At 40.2% G+C, this 25,989-nt stretch overlaps 1 protein-coding gene across 1 annotated transcript in view; it reads left to right on the top strand.

Annotated features, from left to right (window-relative positions):
• Positions 1-25,989, top strand: part of Sim1 (SIM bHLH transcription factor 1) — a 74,426-nt gene that overhangs the window by 9,593 nt on the left and 38,844 nt on the right. Inside the window, exons 3-9 of the mRNA XM_075959210.1 lie at positions 826-908; positions 4,082-4,171; positions 4,622-4,730; positions 4,869-4,954; positions 5,504-5,703; positions 5,853-5,959; positions 6,601-6,748. Of these exons, the coding sequence (XP_075815325.1) occupies positions 826-908; positions 4,082-4,171; positions 4,622-4,730; positions 4,869-4,954; positions 5,504-5,703; positions 5,853-5,959; positions 6,601-6,748 (823 nt within the window). The remainder of the gene's footprint in view (positions 1-825; positions 909-4,081; positions 4,172-4,621; positions 4,731-4,868; positions 4,955-5,503; positions 5,704-5,852; positions 5,960-6,600; positions 6,749-25,989) is intronic.

Raw genomic sequence — 25,989 nt, 5'->3', positions numbered from 1 at the left:
AGCAACCTGTAAAAGATACTCATAAATAGATGAACACGCCTATGCATCTTTTTGTTACTTTTATTTCATTCTCAATACGGGTAGAGACCATATTTTGTACTGATATATGGGGATTCTTAAATAAATATTTCTTAAAGCATATTCAAAAAAGTTGATGTCAAAGGCTTGAAAGATTGACACGCTAAAACAAAGGGGAGGAATGGCCTGTCTTTGTTGATAGATGGTACTAGACAAGTGGGGAAACTGATTCTAAGTCCAGAAGAGAGCGAAAATGGTGCCGAATGGCTGGCATCTCAAGGTAATTGACTCCAAAAAAACCGTAGGTGGTGGTTTTTGTGGGGAGGGGAAATAACGGTGAGGAGGATAAGGCAGGGTCTAGAGATGCTGGTGAAAGAGAAGTTGGAAGTCAACCCCAAATAGGGGTTTCTCTAATAATATTCAGCTCAGGCTGAGGGAAACCAGCGTCCAGAAAGCCCGGCAACCAATCAGAAAGGCCACCAGGGACTGAGCCTATATGGCCGGTGGCCTCTGGTTTCTTTGAGTGCCATTTGCGTTGGTCTCAGGTTGCTTATAAGGACAAGGATGAAAACTTGGGAAAAGAAATACTCTTCCCACCAGAAAACAGGAACCCATTCTGAAGATAGTGCTGTAATTATCCAGGGCTGAGGCTTCTAGAACTCCTGCGGGACCTAGTCTCCCACCCTCCAGATCGCATCTGGAAACCTGCGGTGGTAACCCGCGCTACTCCCGCTCCCCGAGTGACAGAAACCGTAATTGTATTCTAGCCCCCGACTGTCTTTCACTGAAGGTTGTGTGTCTCCACAGGGCTTGGCGAGGCGTGGGGCCACACCAGTCGAACCAGTCCCTTGGACAACGTTGGTCGAGAACTCGGCTCTCATCTACTACAGGTATAGATGCCAGGACTACCGGCCGCCTGGGCACCACCCGGGCTTTTGTTTTCTCGGGGGGGGGGGGGGAGGGAGAGGGAGGGAGTCCCAATAGTCAGTTCCCCTTAGATCTGAGTTCTTAATCTAGCTGGGTGCGGTTGGACCAGTGGTGCCTGAAAGGTTGAAGGGAAGGCAAAGTGACTACCAAGGTAGCAAATCAGCCTGGCAAGGCCCCAGGAGGGCTCCATCCAAGTGAGGGAGTTCCGTTTGTCGCTTCTCGCCTAAGAAAACTGTAACGCGCTGCACCAGGCCTGGGACGCAGGACTGAAGAAGCGTCTGAAATGAAGAATTTGCAAAGGAAATAACCGGAATCTGCTGCAAATGCCCTCAGTGCTTTAAGCCGGCACATTCCGGATCCAGCTGCGTCTGCAACTCATTTCGTCTCTTCCCGGTAGTTCCCAGGCATACCCCCTTGTCAGTGCCCCTCACTTTAGGCTAGTCCAAGCTCTGTGCAAACCCAACAACAACACACATGCGCACCCCCAGTAATGAGTTTAAACAATGTGAGGTGGCCATTACCTTGCTATTTGCAGTGCGAAGGGTTTTTAACTGCCCGTTGGCCGCTTAAGTTGCAGAGCAAATATTTTAAATAATAAAACTCCCAGTGGCATTTTTAGGACTGACACTTGCCCTCACCCTGCACCCTCTACTATTATTCGGGTCCACTAGGGTCTCCTAGCGTAGTATCCCGGAACCTACGAAGCCTAGGAAGCAGTCAACAGGAACAGAGTCCTGAGGCTGAGTCCTTCATTTCCCAGTGCTGCTTTCCCCTCTCCTTCCTAGAGGCAAGATGTTTCAGTCAAGTAAAAACTGAACAAAGAGAGGGCTTGGGTGAGTATTTCCCTACTGATCTGACTTGCGCTTTGAATTTAGCTAGAAAAGCCCAGAGCTCCCTTTGCGGAAACATCTTACCTCAGATGAAGTACCTGACTTTGCCATGCCATCTCTTCTAGCTCCTGTATATATTTTTTTTTTCCCTAGCAGTGTGAGCAAGAAAACAAAAACCCAAACAGCTTTTTCCTTCATACTTTTCTAGGGGTTTCTTTTCTTTCACTAAACTTCTGGCAGTTCCTGAACACTCTGAAGTTCAGGGGTCCTTCACTCTCCTCTCCCTTGGCTCCCACTTCCCTCCAGTATGATCTCCCATCCCCTCCCCACTGGGCCTTACACAGGCTCCACTTGTCCTGATATCAAGGACTTTCCTGAACTAATTCAGCTAGCAGACACTCCTCCTCCTCCTCCTCCTTCTCTTCCTCCTCCTCCTCTTCCTTTTCTCCTTCTCCTTCTCCTTCTCCTCTCCTTCTCCTTCTCCTTCTCCTTCTCCTTCTCCTTCTCCTTCTCCTTCTCCTTCTCCTTCTCCTTCTCCTTCTCCTTCTCCTTCTTCTTCTTCTTCTCCTTCTTCTTCTTCTTCTTCTTCTTCTTCTTCTTCTTCTTCTTCTTTGTCATAATATTGCCTGTGATGTCATTTGGAAAAGTCCTAACTCCTTTCTCCTCTCACAGCTCCAAAGACTCTGCAAAACATAAACTAACACTTGTCACCTGAACTGTTTAGTCCCTTCTGGACTCTCAACTTTTGTCTCCTGCTGCCACCTAGACATTTAAGACAAGAATGTATTATCTCCCTTCTCAGACTTCTACTTACACAACATCTTGGTTTCCAGTTGGAGAGATGACATGGGCTCACAGCAAAACCTCAGTTTCTCTGTGTTTCCACTCTTCTGCATAACTTTTTTTTTCGAGACAGGGTTTCTCTGTAGCTTTGGAGCCTGTCCTGGAACTAGCTCTGTAGACCAGGCTGGTCTCGAACTCACAGAGATCTGCCTGCCTCTGCTTCCCAAGTGCTGGGATTAAAGGCATGCGCCACCATTGCCCGGCTCTGCATACCCTTTTTATTGAAGCCAGGAAATCAACATTACTTTCTCTTTCTGCCAGCAAGTTAATATAAAATTTGCATTCAGTGCCACCCTTAAATTAGACTCTCCCCTTTGTTAGATGTGATTTCAGGCCAATAGCTACATGGACTCCTTATCCTGATTCATGTAGAACATTCTGCCAGGAAACAAAAATATATTATTCTTGCTTAGAATTACTTTTGGAAACGTAACGATTGCAGAGCGATTACAGGTCCCCAAACTGACATTCCAAACTTTAAAAATTCACTGAGTATGTGCTTTTTGTAGCCCCATCTCACACCAGCCTCACCAGCTCTTAACACATCAGACTAACCCTTCCCTTCCCTCAGTCTCTGACTTTACTACATCATTTCTTCTGCTTGAGGTGTTCTCTTCAGTCCTTCCTTCTTCAAGTTCTTTGAGGCCTCTGCAATGCATAGTTACTGGGTCTCTTGCCTATTCATCTCTATCTACTTAATTTTGTGGTCAACACATTCATCTTCAGGCTGGTTGTCCCTTTGAGCTCCTTAAGAGGAGTTGGGTTTATCATAGGTCTCCATTAGCTCATCCACAGAGATGAAGGGACAGGGAAAGTCTCCAAAGTTTCTTTACAATGAGACTGCCAGCTTGATGCATCTGTGTAAACATACAGGAACATACACAGTGTCACACTACTTTACTACTGGTTGCTCAGAAAAGCCTCTCATCCCCTAAATCTCCCTCTCCTGACTCTGAAAGTTTTGGCCAGCTTCCTTCTGTCTATAACTTCAAATTGCCAGTTCTCCCATGTCAACCAGTGTCTGCTGTTCTGGATCTTTCTTAAGTCAAGCTATTTCTCTCTTCACAGTTGATCACTGCTACTACGGAACCCTTCAATATTAAGAGAGGTTCTTACTGGCACCACTGTCCTGAGGGCCTACCCTACTTCCTGTTCCTGTTGAAGACTGTGATCCCATTCCCCACCCAGACTTTTGCTAGCCACAGATTTTTTTTTTTCATTTGAGTGGATCTTGAGTCTTTATAGGACATTAGCCTTGTCCGTAGCCTCACTCTGACCTGCCAATGCTGTCAGCGTGCTGCTCTTACAGACTTGGGAAGTTCAAGAAAGGAGATTCTTGTGGTTATTCTGTGTCCTGTTTCTGGACAGTCTGTCACAGCCTCACCTTTCTGTACTGCCTGTGTCTAACTTCTGTTTTCCTTGCTTCGTTTCTCAGATCTCTCACTCTATTTCTGCCTCCCCAGACTCTGGATGGCTTCATCTTCGTGGTGGCCCCAGATGGAAAGATCATGTACATTTCTGAGACAGCTTCAGTTCACCTGGGCCTTTCTCAGGTAGGTGAGTGGTTCGTCCTTCCAGGCTGCAGTGTTTACAGCTGGAATTGTGGGGAGGGCTTCCCAACCATTTCATATCTGCATTTGGGCACTGGAAACCTCTCAGGTGACAGAGGGACTCAGTCACCTCCTACCTGGATTTCCCTTCTCCTTTAGCATGCTACTGCAGGCTTAAATAATTGTTACTTTTTAGAATTCTTACCATAAGCCAGACATGGTGGGAGGAGTTTCCACACAAGTGTTCCAAGGGGTGTGACAGTGACTGCCATTGTTATCACTACTACTGACATGTATGATTATTTTACAGGTGAGGAAGCTGAGAGTTAGATAAGATGCATCAGGTAGCAAGCAGCAGAGCCTATTCCATCTTTATGCCCCCCCCATGCAAGTTTTCAGCTTCTTCTGGGGGCATTGTATAACCGCAGAGATGGTGACCCCTCCTCTTTACAGGTGGAGCTGACTGGGAACAGCATCTACGAATATATCCACCCAGCTGACCATGACGAGATGACAGCGGTGCTCACAGCTCACCAACCCTACCACTCTCATTTCGTCCAGGGTAAGGTAGACAGGCCTTGCCATCTCAAGGTGCTCATTCCAGTCAGCTTGGGGGCTTGCCACCACTTAGTCTTGGCTGGGATACTGCTTCTTTTGGCTGCCTGTCTCTCCTCCTGAGACTTCCTCTTCTTTCTCACAGAGTATGAGATTGAACGCTCCTTCTTTCTGAGGATGAAGTGTGTTTTAGCCAAGCGGAACGCAGGCCTCACTTGCGGTGGCTACAAGGTGTGTGGTTGAGTTGGAAGGTCTACTCTGTGGGTGGCCAGGCAGCTTCTGGGGCAAGGGAGGTTGGTTCCTGCCCCAGGCACCACACTTGTGGACCACACTTAGAGTGCAGCCCTGAAAGGTCATTACATGTTGTGGGTATCTGAGGGACACTTAAAAGATGAAGTCAGGACACTGGGCTGTTCTTAGAGAGGAGCTTGGGGAACTGTAAAGCTTCTAAACCCTTTAGTCATTCATCTCTCAGGGAGTTAAGGACTAAAGACGTAGCTGCAAACTGGGGTTCTTTAGCTGAATGCCACCATCAATGGAGAGCCGGCTCCCTGCCCCAATTCATGTGGATTTGGTGGGAAGCAACCATTTGCATCTCTCTCTTAATTTTCTTTCTTTTACGAGCTCCCACGTGAATTCACCGTGGCTGTGCAGTCACTCGTTTGGGGGCACCTTATGGTTTGTGGCCAAGTAGAATCTTAACATGTTTCAACTCCTCTGCTTCCTTTAGGGAGCTCTTCCCGACCTCTGCTGAGTCTCGCCCTTCCCCCTCCATCACAGGTCATTCACTGTAGCGGCTACCTGAAGATCCGCCAGTACAGCCTGGATATGTCGCCCTTCGATGGGTGCTACCAGAATGTGGGTTTGGTGGCTGTGGGTCACTCCCTGCCTCCGAGCGCTGTCACAGAAATCAAACTACACAGCAACATGTTCATGTTCCGAGCCAGTCTGGACATGAAGCTTATTTTCCTGGACTCCAGGTGGGTGGGCAGTCGAGAAAGGGACTCTAAAGAATGACAGTGTTTAGAGAGGGAGAGCCTTCCCTTGATCTTTCTAGCCCAAGAAATGGGGCCCAGAACCCAGGTGATGAAAAGTCTTACATTCATCCCAAAGAATTTTTTACCCCCAGGGTGGCGGAGCTGACTGGGTATGAACCTCAGGACTTGATTGAGAAGACCCTATATCATCACGTGCATGGCTGTGACACCTTCCACCTTCGCTGCGCGCATCACTTACGTAAGGTCCCACCCTACTCTCAGGCAATTTGAAGTCCAGGCAAATTGCTGGGGGTTCTCCCCTAGAGGGGTAGGGGGAGTAGTAGGAGGAGGGACTGCTGCGACCCATCTGGTATCTCTGACTTAACGGAGCTGCTAATACTAACGGAGTGGGAGGGGGTGCGTTCCCCCAGTGGGGTCTCATTCTTCACCTGCAAACATCACTAAAGATGAGAAATGTTTAAACAACCTAGGCTACTTTCCTCATCCAGCATTAACTCACCTAGCTTTTGAGACAGCTTTGCTGAGAGCTTAATCTCCCAGGATTGAGGATTTAGAGCAGGACTTCCCCTTCTGCAGCAGGAAAAGTCAGTCTGGGAAAACCTCTAACTTTTTAGTGTTTACCCCATTGCTAGTGTGGAAGACAGCGAGCCTCAGGAGGGCCCACACCAATCATTAGCATATAATAGGTATCTATTGGTGGGGCGGGGAAGGGTCGATTCAGTTTAACAGGCAGTCAATTGATTGGGAATTTGCCCATCTTCTCTCCCACTTGCACTGGCGCAGTTGGTATGGCAATGAGGGGCTTTGTACTCAAACCACCCAGCACCTGGGACCTGTCCAGGACAGGCCCGTTCACGACATCTACTTCCGTCTTTCTAGTGTTGGTGAAGGGGCAAGTGACCACCAAGTACTACAGGTTCTTGGCGAAGCACGGCGGTTGGGTCTGGGTGCAGAGTTACGCCACCATCGTTCACAACAGCCGCTCCTCGAGGCCGCACTGCATCGTCAGCGTCAATTACGTTCTCACGTGAGTGCTTGAGTGTCAGCCTGAGACCACCTTCTCCAACTGTATTTTGTGTGCACGGTCAGGCTCCGGTCTCCCAGGAGAGGCGGTTTGATGCAGGTCGGGGATTTTGAAGGCTCTCTTCGTCGTTTTCTAGGAAAAGATTTAGGAGTTTTCGCAATACTGTCCATATTTGCTCTCTTTTCTCTCTTAACCTTTCAAGAGAACCCTGTATTTAAAAAAAAAGAGAGAAGGGGGAAAGATCCGACCTACGGGACCATTTACTATTAAGAAACTGGCCATCTGTTTCACTTTTTCAGATCTCGGGTTTGAAGTTCTTAATTTTAAACAGAGTCTGCAAACAAAGTTAGAATTCTGAAGGAGCATTTCTTTCCTTGAGCCACAAAAGCGGCCTGAGTGACCAGCAGAGGAAAACTTTAACCTCTAGAAAGCAAAGGCTATGTGTTAGGCAACAAGAATTTGTGGGTGCTAGATTGAAACATCTTCGCTGGATCTGCGGGGCGTGACAGACAGGGCAGCTGCTGCAGCTGCATTGGAATCTTGTTCTTTCCAGAAACATGCCTTGCAGCTGATCCCGTGGTCTGGTACGCGCCTGTTGAAGAAGCACACTCTGTGCAGGGTTTACAAAAGTCAAGTTGCATAGGGCTGAAGTCTTTATAAAGAAATCTTTTGTGTGTGCATTTATTAGTTTCTTAAAGGGGTTGAAAACTTGTGATTTTAGGGGACCTCAGAAATTCTTTACTTTGGAAGTATTGACACACCAGACACTTAGCAGAAATGCTATTTTGTCATTAGGGACATTGGTTAAAGGATGCTCTTTGGAATAGAGTATAAAGTACAAGATGAGGTTTGTAGTCATTCCACATTGCTTTCCATTGTCAGATAAAAATGTAGTGGCTGGAAACATGCTTAGCAATAACACTCAGTGCTTTGTTTAATTAAAAAAATTGGTAGATTCAAAAAATAAATTTAAATAAGGATTGATTGTTTAAAAATAATAGGTAGTTGTGTTTGAACTCAAAGACCAGCAGTGGCCGTGGCCTTTCCCTGGGTAAAGATGCTTAGGTCTATTATAAACTTATACATGCAGATGTGTGTTTGTGCTTGTAAGTTCATGTATACATATGTGTTATTTATACAAATGTGTTATTTATTATAAATCTATGGTATGTTTAAAATAAGTAGTTATTAAGAATGTTTTAATTGCTTACTTTTTAGTAAACCATATTAAAAGAAAGATTTGATTTTTGTAATAGCAAAGAGGTAGTGTATTTTAATACAGAGTAAAAGCATACTATTTTGAGTCTCATGAAACAATCCATAAATCTAATGGTTTTCATATTATTAAAATAAAAATGAGAAATTGACAAGGCATAATTATACATACCCATGAAGCAGTGGTATTGATGGGTGAAAAATTATGTTTGCTTACCATGGAAAAGAAAAGAACATTTTTAAAGAAGGTGCTTTGTGTGTCTGAGCCATCGCAAGCATTATATGTAACCTCTGTTCTCTGGCGATGCCTGTAGTTAGTTCTTTATCAAACAACCGTGTATACAGTGACTCACCCCCCTACAAATGATCTGAATGAAAGTTTGACCTCCCAATGGGTAAGCTTCATTTGTTTGCAGTCATTTTGAAATATTCTGTTTTACTTTTCAGTAGGTGAGTGTTCTTTTTCCTTCTGTTGTCTTCATCTTTCTTTACATGCTTCTTGAGAGCTGTCAAATTAGACTTTTAACTTTACATCTGATTAAAAAGTAAGTAATGGGAGAAATGCATGATTTATGGAAGGAAAACTAGCATGGCACACATTTACTGAATGTAATGCACCTCAGCTGAAAATAGAAGCACACACAAAGAAGCATATATGCACAGGCACACAAGATGGGAAGCTGATGTTGGTTACTCTTTTTATGAGTCTAAGCTCCAATTCTTTGTATAGAAAGTCTCAGAACAATTTTTATAGTTGCAAATTTGGAAACTGTTTCAGATGAAATGTCATCATTTGGCTCTGTGTGTGTTGACAGGATTTCCATAACGAACAGGTTGCCATTCCTTTGATATGTGTATCGCACATCTGGCTGGAAGTTACTAATTTACATTGTCTTAACAAATTAACCACAGGCTTATTGATTCTCTATGGTAGCAGTGAATAGCCCCATTTGTTTGGGGGCTACTTGATGCAGACAGAGAATGGTAAGTGAATCCTTTGCGGGTATACCACCTCAACAGTGCCCTTAAATACTAAGCAAGCCCCCAGATAACCTGACAGTCCAGATGTTTTCCAAATGTAAACTCTTATATAATGTACACTTTGAAGTGATTTTCATGACATGAAAGTAGAGGAAAATTTTAAGTAATCAATGATCAAATGAGAGTGTGGTGTTTTGGTAGAAGCTATGTTCATGAGAAGTTTACTTTTTTAATTTTCTGATGGAAAACATATTGTTTAAATACACTTAGGAAAAAATCAGTCATTATTATCTAATGAAAGCACCAATGAACAGAAATCTCCTAAACCTTGCCTTAATTAGTAGCTGCAGCAATGCATGTAGGGAATGTAGGATGCTTTTAGAGCAGGCGATGGTCTTTACCTTGTGCCTTCCTAACTTCAATATCAGCATTCAATTTTGCAAATCGGGAGAAAAGAAAATGCAAAGACACCAGAGCATAAAAAACCCTAGCTTCTTTGGTGTCTGTGGTTCAATGTAACACCTATTGTGTTTTTGTAATATCCCTCCATCACAAGAAAACAAAACCATGACTGTTTATGACTTTCTGTAAGACATGCATAATTAGAGAGAGTTTTCTTATACACTGAGTGCTCCTGGGCTTTAAAATGTGCATCAAATGTGAGAGACACCTGTCCTTAGGATTAAGAGCATAGATACATTGAGAACGTAACTAACCACAGTGACTGTTAGGGAGAGGCCTGGGAGTGGAAAATACAAAAGGAAAGCACATTGTACAAAGACTGGAGTCTGGAATTCATATGTACTTCAGTTTAATTGGTAGTAGTAATTATTCATAGTTAGTTCAGATGGAAAACATTAGTATTTAATGCAAAGAAAATTGAAAATGTGAAACACCCAATAAACTATGAAATGTAATTTAAAAGAAAATTGAAGATGCTGGATCTCTTTATGATTATAGACACTGTACATTTTAAAATTAAGAAATACTCTTCTACTTTTAAGATAAATCAATGAGGTTCAACTATCATTTAAAATATCCACATTGTTTTCAGACCTATATGTTGAAAGAATAGTACACTGTTGCTATTTCCCACATTTCTTTGATGTCCCTCTATGGCTGTATGTGGTTGATTTTTATGAGTATATTTCCTATTAAATAATTTCAAATAAAGTTATGGACATTGTGGTTATTGCATCCTAAATGTCCTGCCTAGCTACTGTACATGATGACACATTTATAGTATTCTGAATTACTGCCTATAGAAGCAAGTGAAGGTGTGGATTAACCTTAGTTTATATGTGCCACGAAAATCAGTCTACCACCAATATCTAGCAAGTGTTCTTTGATGGGTGACCTTAGCAAGGCTGATAGACAGTGTTTGGAGAGTTTGAGATGGCTTCTATAACCCTAAAGTCTAGCATTTTAAACTTGATTTCTAATAAAAATTATAGACCAATACTATTGTGATATTGTGCTTGGAAAAGAAAAAGAAAAGTTAGATTTTGAATGATCTGATTAATATTTTCAGCCTTTTTTTTTCTGGTAAAAAGCTTGCCTCTGCTTGTTTACTAAATTTAGAATTTAGAACACTGTTTTTAGTGGAAAATCTCAAGTGTTGTTGTCGGGTGGTTTATAGATCACATAGAAGGAAGTAGTTTTCTCTGTAAAAAATTCAATTTTTATGTTACTAAAAACAACATATGGAGACAATCCAGATTTGTGGCTATCTTCTAAGTATCTCCATGAATTTGTAGAAAAGTTGATCAATGCTGAAGGAGAGATACTTAACATCAGAGAAAAATGTGCTCCGCCTTGTAATAAACACAGATTCCATGCCTCAAGTTCATGTTTTGCACGCTGTTCTCAGTTAAATATTCTGAGAAGCCTTATAATTTTCATAATTAAAAAAGATTTAAAAATGTAGCATATTTGGTGAGTAGAAAACTTTATATACCCTTGCTTTAACCAGTGAATGTTGAAACACTTTCGAATTCATTTGTTCTTCCAGATAGGTTAATGGTGCCCAATTAATTTTGGTGTTAATATTTAATTTTTTAAAAAATTTATTTAAGAACCAATGCTATTTCTACTGCTAGTAAGATTTAGGAAATACATTTTAAAACTTGGTGAACAAAATGTAATCATCAAAACCACTCCTCTTCTGTGTTGCACATGATGCAGATGGAGGAAGGCCCTGTTGACTTACTGACCTATAGTAAATAGCAAACAGATTCCTCTTATGCCACAGATCTGTGGAGCACTTTCTGTTGGCTCAAAACTAACTGTGCACAACATTTACCTATAAAATAGAGTCCATCCATAAATGTATTTAATCTATCACAATTATATTGAGCATCGATATTATCAGCAGATGATCCTTTATGTACCTTAATAATTATAGAGATAGACTGAAGACACAGTAGTATCAATAGTAATTTGTATCTACCAAACCCTCTATTGAAAAGAAGCCCTAAGAAAGCATCAGAGCTGTGAGGTTTAGTCTCCTTCTTATGTACACATCACTAATATTTACTTTAATCTTAATATTCCTAAAATTTTCTAATATACCTTCATTAAAATTATTTTTTTGTTTCTTTGCCTTTTCTTTCAAGACAGGGTTTCTCTGTGTAGCCCTGACTGTCCTGGAACTTGCTCTGTAGATGAGGCTGATCTCAAACTTAGAGGTCTGCCTACCTCTGCCTCCAGAGTGCTGGGATTAAAGGTGTGCCACCACACCCAGCTATTTTTTCCCCTTTGAAAAGGTCTTACTGAGTAGCCCTCAAATTCCTAATTCTTCTATTTTTACCTTATGAATGCTAAGATGTAAATATGCTGTATTTGCTTTGAATTAAAGAAACTCTGAACATACATTTCTTTCAAAACACGTCTTAGTTGCTTTTTTTTTCTTGAGAGTTCTGTTTAGTGGTTAGATCAGAGGTCTAACTTATCTTTTGCTGAGTGAGAAAACCGAGGCTCACACAGGATAAGTGATAGAGCCAAGGATTAATTTTTAATCTTTAAAATTATTATTATTTTATTATCAAACACCATGCACATGCAGTACCGATGGGGGCCAGAAGGGAGTATGGTTTTCCCTGGGACTGTAGTTGCGGCAGATTCTGAGCTGTTATGTGGGTGCTGGAAATCAAACCCAGTTCTTTTCTTTTCTTTGGTTATTTTCATCCCCATCTACCAACTCCTCCCAAGTCTACCCTTTCTCCCTTGACTTCCCTATCCACCCAAAGTCCGGGGTTTTTTGTTTTGTTTTATAAAACAAACAGACAGACAAACAAACAAAAATGAGCCCAATTTGTGTTGCTCAACTGTCACACTGTTAAAGGAAGTTGACTGTCCCTTTCCCAGCAGCATTTGATATCGAATACCAATAGCTCCCAAGCTAGTGGTGGGATACCATGCCTACCTCCCTTCATCCATGCTGGGCTTGTATCTGGTTTGAGCTTATGCTGTTACAGTGCGTGCTGTCTCAACTGCAGTGAGCTAATATGTGGAACTGCCTGGTTGTGTCTGGAAAGCAATGTTTCCTTAAAGTTATCCACCATTTCTGGCTCTCAACAACCTTTTGGTCCTATTTTCAGAGACGATCCCTGAGCCTTTGGAGGAAGGGTGTGATATATATATATATATATATATATATATATATATATATATATATATATATTTAGGGTTGAATGTTCCACAGTCTCAGGGTTTCTATGTCAATAACCATCTACTGCAAGGAGAAACTTCTCAGTTAAGGGTTGAGAGATGCTCTGATTTGTGGGTGCAGCAATACGTCACTAAAAGTCATTTTAATACTATGTCCATTTAATTGAATAATAGTACTAGGGTTTTCCCTAGGGCCCATGACTTATCTTGCCATAGATTCTTGGCTTCAGTAACAATGACAGAAATGGTTCCATCTCTTGGAGTAGACTGTAGATTCAATTAAAAAGTAGTTGGATACTCCCAGAACATTCAATTATACCAGTTGGAATATCTTGTCAGAGCTGTCATTATTATTATTATTATATTATTATTATTATTCTCAGGGCTCTCAGCTAGATGAGCTATCTATTACCTATTATAGTTACATTTTCTATGTGGCGACACCATTAAAATAATATCTTAAAGAGTTTTTGGAAATATAAATTATATTGTTTACTATGACTACCCTATCATGTAATTGAGCATCAGAATTTATTCTTCTTATTTAATTATACTTTTATGCCCTTGGACTAATCTGTCCTCATTTCTTTTATGACCTGAAGCTAGAATTAAAGGCTCTGTGCCAATGATAGCATCTTGCCTTGTATGACGATGAAAGTGGAGGTGGTTTAGGGGAGGAAAAGTCAGAAGGGGAGTTTAAATGATGAAGGCCATCCAACATCAAAATGGGCTTTAATGCAAATTCATGGTGGAAGATTAAAAAACTGCCTTGACATTGCTGCTTCAGAACTGTGTGTCCAGATATTAACATTTTGTTTTAAAGCATAGTGATGGCATCTTATCAGTGATACTTAATTAACAATGTATAATTTTCCTCTAAAGCCTTATTAAGGATATTTTCAATATTATTGTAACAATAATGTAGATCACAAATATTTTGTTTTTTTCTGATTGTTTTGCATCTCTCTAGATTACAGATATGTTGCTGCTATTACGCATTTCATTTCTGCTACCAGGTTTAATGTTTTATGTTCTTGTAAAACACAGTAAATCAGATGTTTGTGAATTGCTAATATAAGTAATCCTGTTTATCAGAATGGACACAAATTACCTTTTGTGGCAGTGGGGTGTTTCCATTTCTTCCTTAAGAGAGATGGTTCAATGACAGCAGTTGTCCCTTGTAGTTGTACTTGATTGCTGGGAATTTCCACTCATTCCTTCAGTTCCTGTGCTGCTGTCTGTTTTCTCCTTCCTTCTGGACTCCACTCCTCCCTTTATCGCTGCTGTGACATAAAAGATCTCCCCTTCCTTTTTGGGTGATGACTACTTGGTGATGTCCAGCCTCACCTCTCCTCTGGCTTTCTTGTCTGTGGGTGGGGAAAGGTTTTGATTTTTGAGTTATAGAATAGGAAAGTATGGGTCATTGCATTATTTGGAGGCTGAGACAAGTGAACTTGGTTCAAAATTCAAAAGGAGTTTTATTTCAGTTAAGGAAAGCATGCTTTTGTTTCCCTATAGTCTCATTTTGGGGAATACTGTTATATTTGGTATAATAAGCTTTGAGTCTGTAGCTGTACCTGGTGATGTAAGCCCGCACTCATAACTATCCCAGAAGCTCAGGCAAGACATCACAAGTTCAAGGCCTGTCTGGGTTACAGGATAAGTTCACGTTAAGCACTGGAAATTTAGTGTGATCTTATATCAAAATAAAATATAGTCTGGTAGTAAAGTGTTTGCCTACTATGCCTGAAGTGCTAGGTTCAACCGTCAGTGTGTGTGACTGTGTACCTCAATAATTTCTAAAAGCTTGCTGCTACTCTTAGTGTTTCTCTCTGTGCTTTGCTCCCATTGGCTTATGATATTGCTGTCTTTCCAGATGAGCAGGTGGTGACAGAAAATTCACTGGGTTAAAGTGCTGCGTGCTTACACTACTATGCAAAGATGACTTGGCTGGGGATTAAATGAAACATGCAAATTACTGATGAATACCTGTAACAAAGAACCTGCACCTTTTGCCTTGGTTCAAGGACCCCCTTCTTTCTTTTCTATATTCTGGGCATTTCAAGGTCGAAGGTTCCGGAAAGGAAAAAATTTGTCTACGGTGATGGCAAAGGCCAGAGGGTTGAGAGGAGGCTGATTTTGTGTAGGACACTGACTGGGTTTGGGGTTTGACTGGGTCTTGAATTTTTAAGTATCGACCACAGATTTGGGTAATTTTAAATGTCTCCTTTCTACACAATTTCTTAACTCTACACTATAAAGGCTATGCTTTAAGTGTGATTTCCATGGTTGTTGCTGTTGCTGTCATGAGCTCTAAAGGCAGGAGACATATCTGCTTGGAGAGAGGGGAACCAGGATTTACTCAGGGCCTCCTCTGTGTTAGAATGGCTGAGAATATCTGGCAGAAGTTACTTCCCAGACAAAAGGAACATTTAGAGGAGTCAAGCTTTTACTAGTCTTTCATTTAATTGGGAACCAGTGCCCTTTTACTAACTGTACTCACTGCTGTTAGTAACTATAGCTTCAGGTGCATACATCGTGAAACGTTTGCCTTTTTGATGGTATTCAATGGAGCCTTTTGTCTTCCTTGTTTTGCATGGCCTGTACATTGCTGTATGTGAAACAAAGTTCTGGACATCACCCAAGCTCAAACAGTCTATAGTTGACTTAGCTAAACATAAGAGACCTACCTAACTTGAGAAGTCAGGTTGACCCAGTTTGAAATGGAGTGAGGAACACAGAGTTCAAGGTAAGGGTGAAGTTCTAGGGAAAGGGATGGGAAACAGGGTTAGGATCTTTTGACATGGGTCAATGAGTTGTGTTCGTTTGCAGCGTGGCTATTCTGTGCTATTGCTGGAAGCATTTCTGCCCTTCTTTACTCTGGACTATCGTGTTGGAGCTGGGGTGTTTTTCTTTTCTTTTTTTGTTTTTACAAATTATTAGTGGTACACATTCAACATGGATTTAATAATAATTTTTTGCACCTATGCACAGAACATACTTTTGAAAGTTTGAGGTGTCAGTATTCTAAATTGAACAGTATTCTAAATTGAACTATTGAAAAGATTGTATAGTACTGGCATGTACAGTGGTTTTGTACTGATACTAATTTTCAGAAAGAAAGTGTGACATACGTATTAGGACAGGGAAGGTCAGTGAGGGACTTGATCTGGATTTTCAGGGCCAAAAGGCTGCATTTGCCTCTCCAATTCTTTTCTTATGAGAGTATGATGCAATCTAACCTCTAGGCTTCTTATTAGGATACCTTAAACCCTGGAGATTCCTGACAAGGCTTTTGAAATTTGTGTTATAAAATAAGCTTGCAGTATGTACTATTGTACAAGATAGCAGAGTAGCCAAGAGTCTACTGATTAGTTCCAGCGTTGCCACTCAACAGCTCTGTGACCAGGCAAGTTGCTCAACTCTACTGTTTGTAGTTTTAATATGTAAGATGTGGGCACTTTACCTCCTAGAGTCATTCTGAATATTAGATGAAATAATATGTGTTTTGGCACTACGCTCAATTCAAAATAACATTGAGAAAATGTCTTTTAATAGAGTGTTTATTTTAATGAAATAAAAATATTTTAGCACACTAATAAGCCCCCCAAAAATATATAAGGATACATATATTATATATATTCACATGTATATATGAGTCTTTGGGCTTTGAAAGAAGAAAAGATAAGTTTTAGGAAGGCAAAAATTTGCTTAAGAATAATAAATCAGTAGTCATTTTGATGAATTGTTAGGTCCTTCAGTTTTCAGGAGTCTTTATAAATGATTTAAATTATAAAAGATTACAAAAGATTTACTGAGTACCTGGTCTACAACAGGTGTCACAACAAGTTTGAGGGACATCAAACATCAAAATGAGCAACAAATGTCTTTGGGGGTTGGGAGTGGAAATAGAAAAGGTGTTAAGTACAAAAAAAGGGGGGCTCTCTTCTTATCTACATAAGAAAGAGAGAGCCAGAGTGCTCCAGCCCTGACTAATTCAATCCTGGGGTGAGCCCAGGGACTCTAGGGCTCAGAGTCTCCCTGACCAGGTGGTGGGAGGGAGTGCTAGGAATAGGACTTGGAGATGTTCCCTGCTCCCATCCCCCCCTCCCCTGTCTCTCCTCTGTCTCTCTGTCTCTCTCTCTCTCTCTGTGTGTGTGTGTGTGTGTGTGTGTGTGTGTGTGTGTGTGTGTGTGTGTGAGAGAGAGAGAGAGAGAGAGAGAGAGAGAGAGAGAGAGAGAGATTAAGAGAAAGAGAGAAAGGGGAGAGGGGAGAGGGGGCAGCTCTTTGTGTCTCATGACTTTGGAGAAAAGAAAGCAGATGTACCTGAGTTGATTTTTGTTCCTCTGGACTGATGTTAGGATGCTTTTGTTTTAATGGGATTTCTCACTATTTTGTGGTTGATACCTGATAGGCTTAGTAATCACATGAACTTTTGCATTGAAAATCACTCTCATTACCTTTGTAGATTTATTGCACTTTAGAAGACTGTTAATCACTTTAGGTTTCTGTATAGCCCTGGCTGTGCTGGAGCTCATTATATGGATCAGGCTAGACTTGAACTCATAGGGATCCACCGGCCTCTGCCTGTAGAGTACTGGGATTAAAGCATGCACCATTATGCCTGTGTGGTTTTAGTAATAATTTAAAAATTATTTTCTTTATGAGGCATGATGTTCCAGGCACTGCTGCTGTCTCTGAGAATTGTTCTGTTAACTACCATGCTTGGGAAGGTTGAGGAGAAAGATGGTATCCTACTGTAATGGCTGATGCAAGGCGCTCAGTGAGAATAGGTGGCTCAGTTAATATTTTATAGTTAGCAGTGTAAGCAGTATACTCACCCAGACCCTGGACTGCACTGGATGGCATTTTTGGTATGCTCTCCATAAAATGGTGATGTATTAAGGTGGGCAAAATGAAGTTGTTACTCTACATTTAAATGCCCAACATTGGCTTTTTATGAAGTAACTGGTGACATCTTGCAGATATTTTGCTAACGTCTATAAAGTTATTCTTTCTTTTAATTTGCAGTCTTCACAGAGTGAGTCATTCTGACATAATTGTATGCATCTGGATCTAGTCAGCTCCCATGCAATATCCTCATACTTCATACCCAATCCCATCACCTCCTTTATCAACTTAAGCATCAAAAATAATGATTTTTCAAAAAAAAATAGCAGTTGATAGATGTCTCCCATTGAACATCATTTTGTTTGGAACATTTAGTATTTTATTAGGATTCAAATGGGAGTTGCTGGCTTCCCCAGAAGGGTATTTTCCTGTGATTGATTGTAAAGTGGATAGAGCCCGGCAAAAGATCTTTCCTTCTCAGGGATTTCTTGTTCAAACAGAATTTGTTGTATCCACATCGGCAAAGCTGTGCTAATACAGGCTGCTGGCCAGATCTTGGAAATAGCCTCATTATATTGAACGGGATATCATAAAGGTATCCATTAAGGTGGGATTCTCTCAGTGTTTGGACTTTTAAACCCAAGTCCCTTGCCACGTTCTACATTTCATCAATAGCCTAATTCGCGTGTAATGTATCCTTAGAAAATACGTCTCCTAACCATTGCAAAAGTAGAATCTGTGGCTTTTGGCATTCTTAGGGTTTGGGCTTGTTGTTGTTTAGTTGTTCTTTTGCTTTCTGTGTTTATGGAGGCCATAAGGTGTTCTTCTGACCGAAGGGCAAAAACCCAGGAAATTTACTGCGTTCAGCTCTCCATGTAGTTGCTATTGCTGTCCAAATATGTGGCAGACAAAGAATTACTGTTTCCCCCTCCGGATCGAAGGAAATTCAGCTCAGAATCCTGCATTTTAATTTTCCCATACTATTAGGAAATGTACAGTGTTGGAAGCCACAGTATTTAGCTTCACTGTGGAAATCATTCTGCAGTTCTGCCAAAGTGAAGCATTGATTGCGTTGTGTTGTATTTTGGTTCTGGACCCCACTGGGGTCAGGAATGCTGGAAGAATGAGGCACACAAAGGTAAGGGCAGGGTGGGAGTTGATTCCACTCCTCCAATTAGTGCATGTAAAATACGAGCAGAATGTGGTGTAGTGTTCTATTGTCAAAGCTAATTGAAGACTGGGGGAAATATTGGAGACAGCACAGGCGCTTTACAATTTAATTTCTTTTCTGTTTGTATGTCTTCCCAGTTGACTCAATAGGACTTTTATTATAAACAAATTTCTGTCATAAGAATCTGCTTAATTTCTGTGGTGATAACTAAGGGGATTTTAAGGGATGTTTTAGGTTGAAGTTCTGTCTAAGGCAAGCTGGAAATGGTGTAAAAACTCAGCAAATAATTTCTCAGGGCCTGCTGCATACCAGGCTGTATGGTTGGGCTGTGGTGTGACACAAGACAACAGCAGAGATCCCAGGCGTGTATCCAGCCAAGTTTCAGAGTGTCTGTTATGGGTAGACCAGAGGCAGCTTTCAGAAATATTAGATATGTGTGAGAAATGACGGGAATCAAGAACACCTAGAGTTTTATTTAGCCTGAACAACTTGGACAGTGTATGACAAAACAGGTTTGCAGGCAGTGGTATCAAACAGTTGTGTGTTGGGGTTTAATGCCTGGAAAAGTCACAGATTAGACTTCAGTTCTGGTAGAGAGGGAAAGTCTTAGAAAATGGAGATCATCAAGGTATGGAATGTAAGGAGGTGGAGGGGAACAAAATATCCAGTGAAATGAGAAGAGAAGAGAAGAGAAGAGAAGAGAAGAGAAGCTCCTTGGGGACTGAACAGTAGCTCTGCAGCTTGCAGAACAGCAGCTCCAGAGGAAACAAGCATCCAGGTTCTGAGAAAGTACCTCAGTGAGAGATCCTTTCTGGGTCACCTGTTTTCCACTGTTCTGTAGTCCCCCTTTACCTGATTGCTTTGGTATTTTCATCCCAGATAACAAGTGCTCTGGTTTTCACAGAATATCTCCCCTCCCAGCATCAGCACCACTAGAGAGTAAGTCAAAATGCACATTTCTGGACTGTATCCTAGACCTGCAAATAAATGAAAAAAAGGGTACAGTCTAGCAGGTTGTGTTTTAACAAACTGATTAGATGTTTTCTGAGGTGTGCTGAAAGTTTGGGGGCTACTGTGCATTGGAGGAGGCTGCTTGTTCGTTCCCGGCTGCTTAGCCCTAAATTAATCACACAGAAACTATATTATTTAAAATACTACTTGGCCCATTAGCTCTTCTCATTGGCTAACTCTTACATCTTAATTTAGCCCATTTCTAGTAATCTGTGTATCGCTACGAGGCTGTGGCTTACCAGGAAAAGTTTCAGCGTGTCTGTCTCCAGTGGAGGCTCCAAGGCTTCTCCCTGACTCTGCCCTTTCTCCCAGCATTCAACCTTGCTATAGGCTAGGCCAGTTTCTTTATTAACCAATAGTATTTACAGCATACAGAAGGGAATGCCACATCACCTGTGTTCAGAGGAAGAGTCATAAGTTTCATCAAAGAAAGTTAACAGATGGGAAATGTACTATCATCTTTTTTTGGGCCAAATATCTAAGGCTAAAGAAATAAATGTATTTTAATGTCAGTAAACCACTTCTGAGTCATTGTCATGGGAAGCATCCCAAATCTTATAAATTATAACAATGGTCAGATACCAATTCATACATTGATGACTGTGCACTTTGGATAGTATTATAATGGCTGACTTTAACCAGACAAAACTGAAAGTTAGTCATTTCAGTGGGCAGCCCAAATTCTCAATCAACCATTGAAACCTTTCTTTAACATAAGATCCTGGTCAGACAATTTAAAATGATTCCTGAGGCACACATTTGATGAATTATGAATTTTTATTCATAAAATACACCCCAAATTTATTTTAGCTGTTTAAATAATTGAGTTTAATGTATATTTAGTCAAGCATTACAGTAGTAAGGGCTTAAGGAGATTAGAAATAAATGAATCCAATTAAAGAATATGTCCCTGAGATTTGATATGTCATCAGCAGGAGTGAACTGTTTGCACAGCAACTGTAAAGAAATCATTAATGATTAACTATCCAGAAGAGGGTTAATCAAGAATAAATGTTACAGGACATACTTTATAATATTTAAGTTAAACAAACAACGTTCTGTGCATCCAAGCACATTTCATCATGCCATCATTTCTGCTGTCTTTTCCTGGATAGTTCAAAGTCTGAGCCTTTCTGCGTCCATGATATACAAATGCAGACTTTGTAATGTGTAAGGCAGGGAAGACTTTCCAGCAGTACTATGCATTTGGCTTCCGTGGTCTCTTTATATGAGATTCTGGGGTCAGAATTTGCAGAGCCTATAGCTTTGAATATGGAATCAAGTTTCCCAGAGTAAAGGGATGATTATGGTCTTTTGGCTACAGTTTTTTTTTTATGTTTCTGGAGCCAAAAATAGTTGTGATATTTTTATGTGCTCTGCTAGATGACATCGTTAGAGTTTAGAAATAGTTTTGCTGAGGATTAGAAGAACTAAGTGAGAGAAGGTTCCTATGAGACTAGAGACTAAGCCAAATGTAAGGGAATTGTCAACCCAAACAAAATAACTCCCGTCTCAAAGGAAATAAGATATAATTTATTCTATAGAAGAGTTGGCTTTGGTCACTAACACCACAAAGCCAGGCATGATGGTATAATCCATAATCTGTACTCTCAGCACTGAGGGGCAAGGGCAGGAAGATCAGAAGTTCAGGACCATCCTCAGCTACACAGAGAGCTGAAGACAAACTGTGCTACATGACACTCTGTCTCCAAAAATAACATGAAAAAACAAAACAAACAAAAAACCAAAGCAAACAAACACAAATAACTTAGCAAGTGAAAGGGAAGATTATCTGGCTTTAATATATTCCATTTTTGAAATGGAATTTTATGTTTAAACTTTTTTGATTTGCTTATAAAAACCCAAATCCTCCTTGTCTTCTAAAACAATAAGAAACAGAAAAGTTATAAGATCAACAGAATTTTGGTCTTAGACCTAAAAGGTGAACAGCTATACTCAAAATGGAGAATACTTTCCTGAACATAAAAATTAAACTACACAGCAGAAAAAAATAACGATATCTTGAATTTTGCAGGAAAATGGATGGAGCTAGAAAACATTATTTTGAGTGAGGTAACCCAGACACAGAAAGACAATTATCACAAGTACTTACTCATAGGTGGTTTTTAAACATAAAGCAAAGAAAACCAGCCTGCAAACCACAGTCCCAGAGAACTTAGACAACAATGAGGACACTAAGAGAGACATACATAGACCTGATCTACATGGGAAAAAGAAAAAGACAAGATCTCCTGAGTAAATTGAGAGCATGAGGACCTTAGGGGAGTGTTGAAGAGGGGAGGGGAGAGGCAGGGAGGGAAGCAGAGCAAAATGTGGAGCTCAATAAAAATCAATTAAAAAATTAAAACTTTCTCATAGCAAGAAATATGGCTCCCAAATTAATTCACTTAATTTGTTTCTTTAATTTAAATAATATTTTTTCATTTATTTTGCATATCAACCACTTTCTCCTTTCTCCTCTACTCCCATCCCCTCCTCTTTTCCATCTATCCCCCACCCCATCTACTCCTCCATCTCCGTTCAGAAAGGGACAGATAAACATCCCATGGGCTTGCACAAAGCAGAACACATCAAGTTGAGGCAGGACCGAGCTCCTCCTCTTACATCAATGCAGGGCCAGGTAATCCAGCACAGAGAACAGGTTACCAAAAGCCAGCTAAGCACCAGGGAGAAGTCCTGCTCTCACTGTTAGAAGCCTTACCAAGAGACCAAGTTACACAATGGTTGTACCCATGCAGATAACCTAGGTCAGTCCAAGCCGGCTCCCTGAATGTTGGTCCAGAGTCTATGAGTTTCCTCCTCTTTTTCTTCTGCAAGATCCCTCCTCCCTCTCTTCAGCTGAACTCCAGGAGCTCTGCCCAGTGTTTTACCAGGCATATGCCTAAAACTAGTATAGCTGGGTCTTGAGGTAGATTCCCAATTTTCTGAGAAATCACCATACCAATTTCCAAAGTGCTTGTACAAGTTTGCACTCTCACCAGCAGTGGAGGAGTGTTCCTCTTACTCCACATTCTCGCCTGCATAAGCTCTCATCACTGTTTTTGATCTTAGTCTTTTGAGATTCTTCTGTTGAGAATTCTTTGTTTATATTTGTACCTCATTTTTAATTGTATTATTTGGTATTTTTATGTTTAGCTTCTTGAGTTTTTTTATATATTTTGGAGATCAGTTGTCTGTCAGATGAGTTCATTTCATCTGAAAATTGAAACAGTTCACATGAAAATCTTCAGAGGCAAATAATTACGTAAGGTAGCAAGGGCGAAAATTAGATCAGAACACAGTGAAATATCTAAGTACTGAGAGAGCAGATGTGCATTTGAACATTTAAAAATCATAAATGGTATTCCTAAGATGGTAAACCTTTGAAAAATAAATTCAATAGTTCTTTTTTTTTGTATATAATAGGCACAAATAGGAAATCTTGGAAATAAAAGAGGTTAGGGAACTACTAATTGTATGTTAGGAGTACTTGAAACTTACCTTAATTAGTGTTTTATAAAAGAAATATTTGTTCTTATAAAAGTTCAGTGTGCTCATTATAGAAAAATTATGATAGTATAGATAGCAATGAAATGATAAAAGATATTTTGGTCTGTTTTCTGGATATCTGCACTTAACAGTTTAGTTCATTGCCTCTTATTATATATAGATAGTACTTGTTAACCTAAAAAGAAAAAAAATCAGTGTATTGTATTTTTCATGTCACTGAAGTCAAAGGATTACCAGATGTATAAAAATTTATCAGGATATGCCATAACTTAGTAATTCCTTTGTATTTGGTTATTTTATACTTCTAACTAAATATCAGAAATTATGACAATAAACATATTTGTATATAGATATTTGATACTTCCAATAATTTTCGTAAAATTATTTTCTATTTTCTAAGAACACTATAGATTGCTAGAGAGTAAACGGCTGGACTTAGCGCATGAACATTCTCAAGACTTGACAGGTGTGATTGTTTTACTTTCCCAGCTGTAGCGATGTGGATGTCTACTTCCTCTCCTGTGTGTCATTAGCAGGTTCATTAAAAATACCTCTGCCAAATTAAAAGCACAATTATCTTTTGTTGCTTGTTTTAATGTATATTCATGATACTAAACCTTTGGGATATTCCTAAACACTTTGTGTACCCTTTTCTAACTTTTCTATTGTGGAGATATTGCAGTCATTAACAGAGTGTAGAATTTATTTCTCTAGGGATTTAAATTTTATTTCTCCTGTCTCCTTCCACATAATTTTAGGAGTTAAAAAATAGTTTAGGATGAAATGACTTTAGTGTTCTAGTTTTCCTAAATATTATATATGCTTCAATTACAATTTGAAAAAAATAAGTGAATTTACTACAACAGTAAAGTAGGATTTGACTCTGTGACTTAAGTTCTCACAGTATCTCAGAGTCCTTATTAATTATAATCTAGGAATTTAAAAAGGTTTCACATAAACTTAGGATGGCTTTTAGGTAAAGGCAATGCTTACAAAAGCAGAGTTTTGGGAAATGACTATGGGATAACCACGAATCTACTTATTTGTACTAGACGATTTCATTTCCAAAGGCGCCTTAGCCCAATTTTCACCAGACTGTCATCGTCTGTGAGCTTCTCAGTACGGAATCGTCCTTATCATCTCTTTCTGCTGGGCTCCATAGGAGCCTGAATATGAAACATAAAACGGGTCTCTCTGCTGCCAGGACTTACTGATGGCTAGGCAGCAGCTCAGCCAGAATACAAAGAAGGTCATGCACTGTGTGTAAGAGTGACTCTGGAATCCAATTAAAAAGTTTAGTATAGGCACCGTCATCCCCACTTAATCTGATCGTGGTTTAATGCAATCCTCTGCTTATTTCAATCTGTGCCTTTGGAGTCAAATCAGTTGTGTGTCTCTTTTTCCACGTTTTGCCTGGGTAATTTGATCAATTTCAGCTGTTTAAAAAAATAGTTCAGCTAGGAAATCTGGCAACATCTTTTAAGAATTGTCATGAAGCATAATGTACCCAGAGAAGCTCCAGGATAACCTGCAGGTCCAAAATTGTCATATCATAAGCAGAAAGTTCAGTTTTCTAAAAAGAAAATGGAATACACTGTGGTGCTGGGGAAGAAACATTTTTGTAAAGGCTCTAGAAACTGTCTGAGCAATGTGGTTGCTTGCTTCTTTGTGCACAGATTGTAAGGCTGTGAATCTTAAGCACTCTGTCGTGGCTGCAATGATAGAAATGATGATAATGTATTTCTCCAAGGTGGGAAGTTACTTTCATTAGCTTTACAAGGGTGTCATAGTGAGCTTTTCACATGACATGATGACACTGACTTCATGAATAGTTGTGGTGCAGTGTTAAAAGAAGGTTGAGAAAGGCCATTGAAGTGAACTTGGCCCCATTTTTTTTCCTACTGAAATTTGAATTATTCCAAATATGTACATGGCTATTATAAGGTTTAAAGTAGACTGATTGGCTAATTCTGAAAATTGAATGATTTTTGACTGTAATGGAATAAGAAGATTACTTTGGTCTGCAAATATGGGTGAGATTAACATCTACAACATCAAATGATAGAATGTTACTCATCTCTCATTACTCTCAGAGTGAGAGGTACCCAAGGATGCCTATAGCTCTTGTACAAATCATTAAAAGGAGAGAAAACCAAATGTAAATCATCCTCAATAGTCTTTTGAAGAATATATCAAGTACCATATACCAATAGGTTTCCTTTCAGTATGCCAATCATATCTGGAGTCCAGTATAAGCTACCCTTAAAAAGATAAATTGTGGAACCCTGAATATATAGCGTATCTCAAGAATGCTTTAAGAACAGATGCATGCCTTTTTTTTTATTGTTGTTAGAAACCACCTAAGGCATGTTCCTCAACCAACTCTTTGGGATCCAATGTCTATGGAAGCTGAGTATTTTTTTTTTTTGCCATATACCAGAAGGAAAGTGTTAAATAAATGGCTTCACTAAACACACATGTAATCTTGAGTATATGTGTGGTACCAGAATTGCTTCACTGGAGGACAAGGAGAGACGCAGAGCCAGATTTCTCCTGGTGTCCAAGTCTGTAGAGGGAAATGGGACTTCTAATCCCCACAAACATCTAGCCCTTTAAGTGGTATAAATGAAATGCTCAACTTAATAGAAGTCTAAAAGTAAAGCAAGCGCTTTGTTCTTCCTCCCAAGTCTGCCATTCAGAGCTGCCCTTGGCAGCACATCAACTGCTCGAAATGTCTTTAAGTGGGGTTTTTCTATTATGCTTTTCATCCTTACATATCTATGGAGCTGTTGGAGCTTTGAATAGTGAAAAAGGAAGGCTGAGTTGCTCTGCGTGA

The sequence above is a fragment of the Microtus pennsylvanicus genome, chromosome 1 (genome assembly GCF_037038515.1).
Source record: "Microtus pennsylvanicus isolate mMicPen1 chromosome 1, mMicPen1.hap1, whole genome shotgun sequence".
Taxonomy (NCBI): Eukaryota; Metazoa; Chordata; class Mammalia; order Rodentia; family Cricetidae; genus Microtus; species Microtus pennsylvanicus.
The sequence above is the reverse complement of the archived record's forward strand: the minus strand, read 5'-3'. Positions and strand labels throughout refer to the sequence as shown.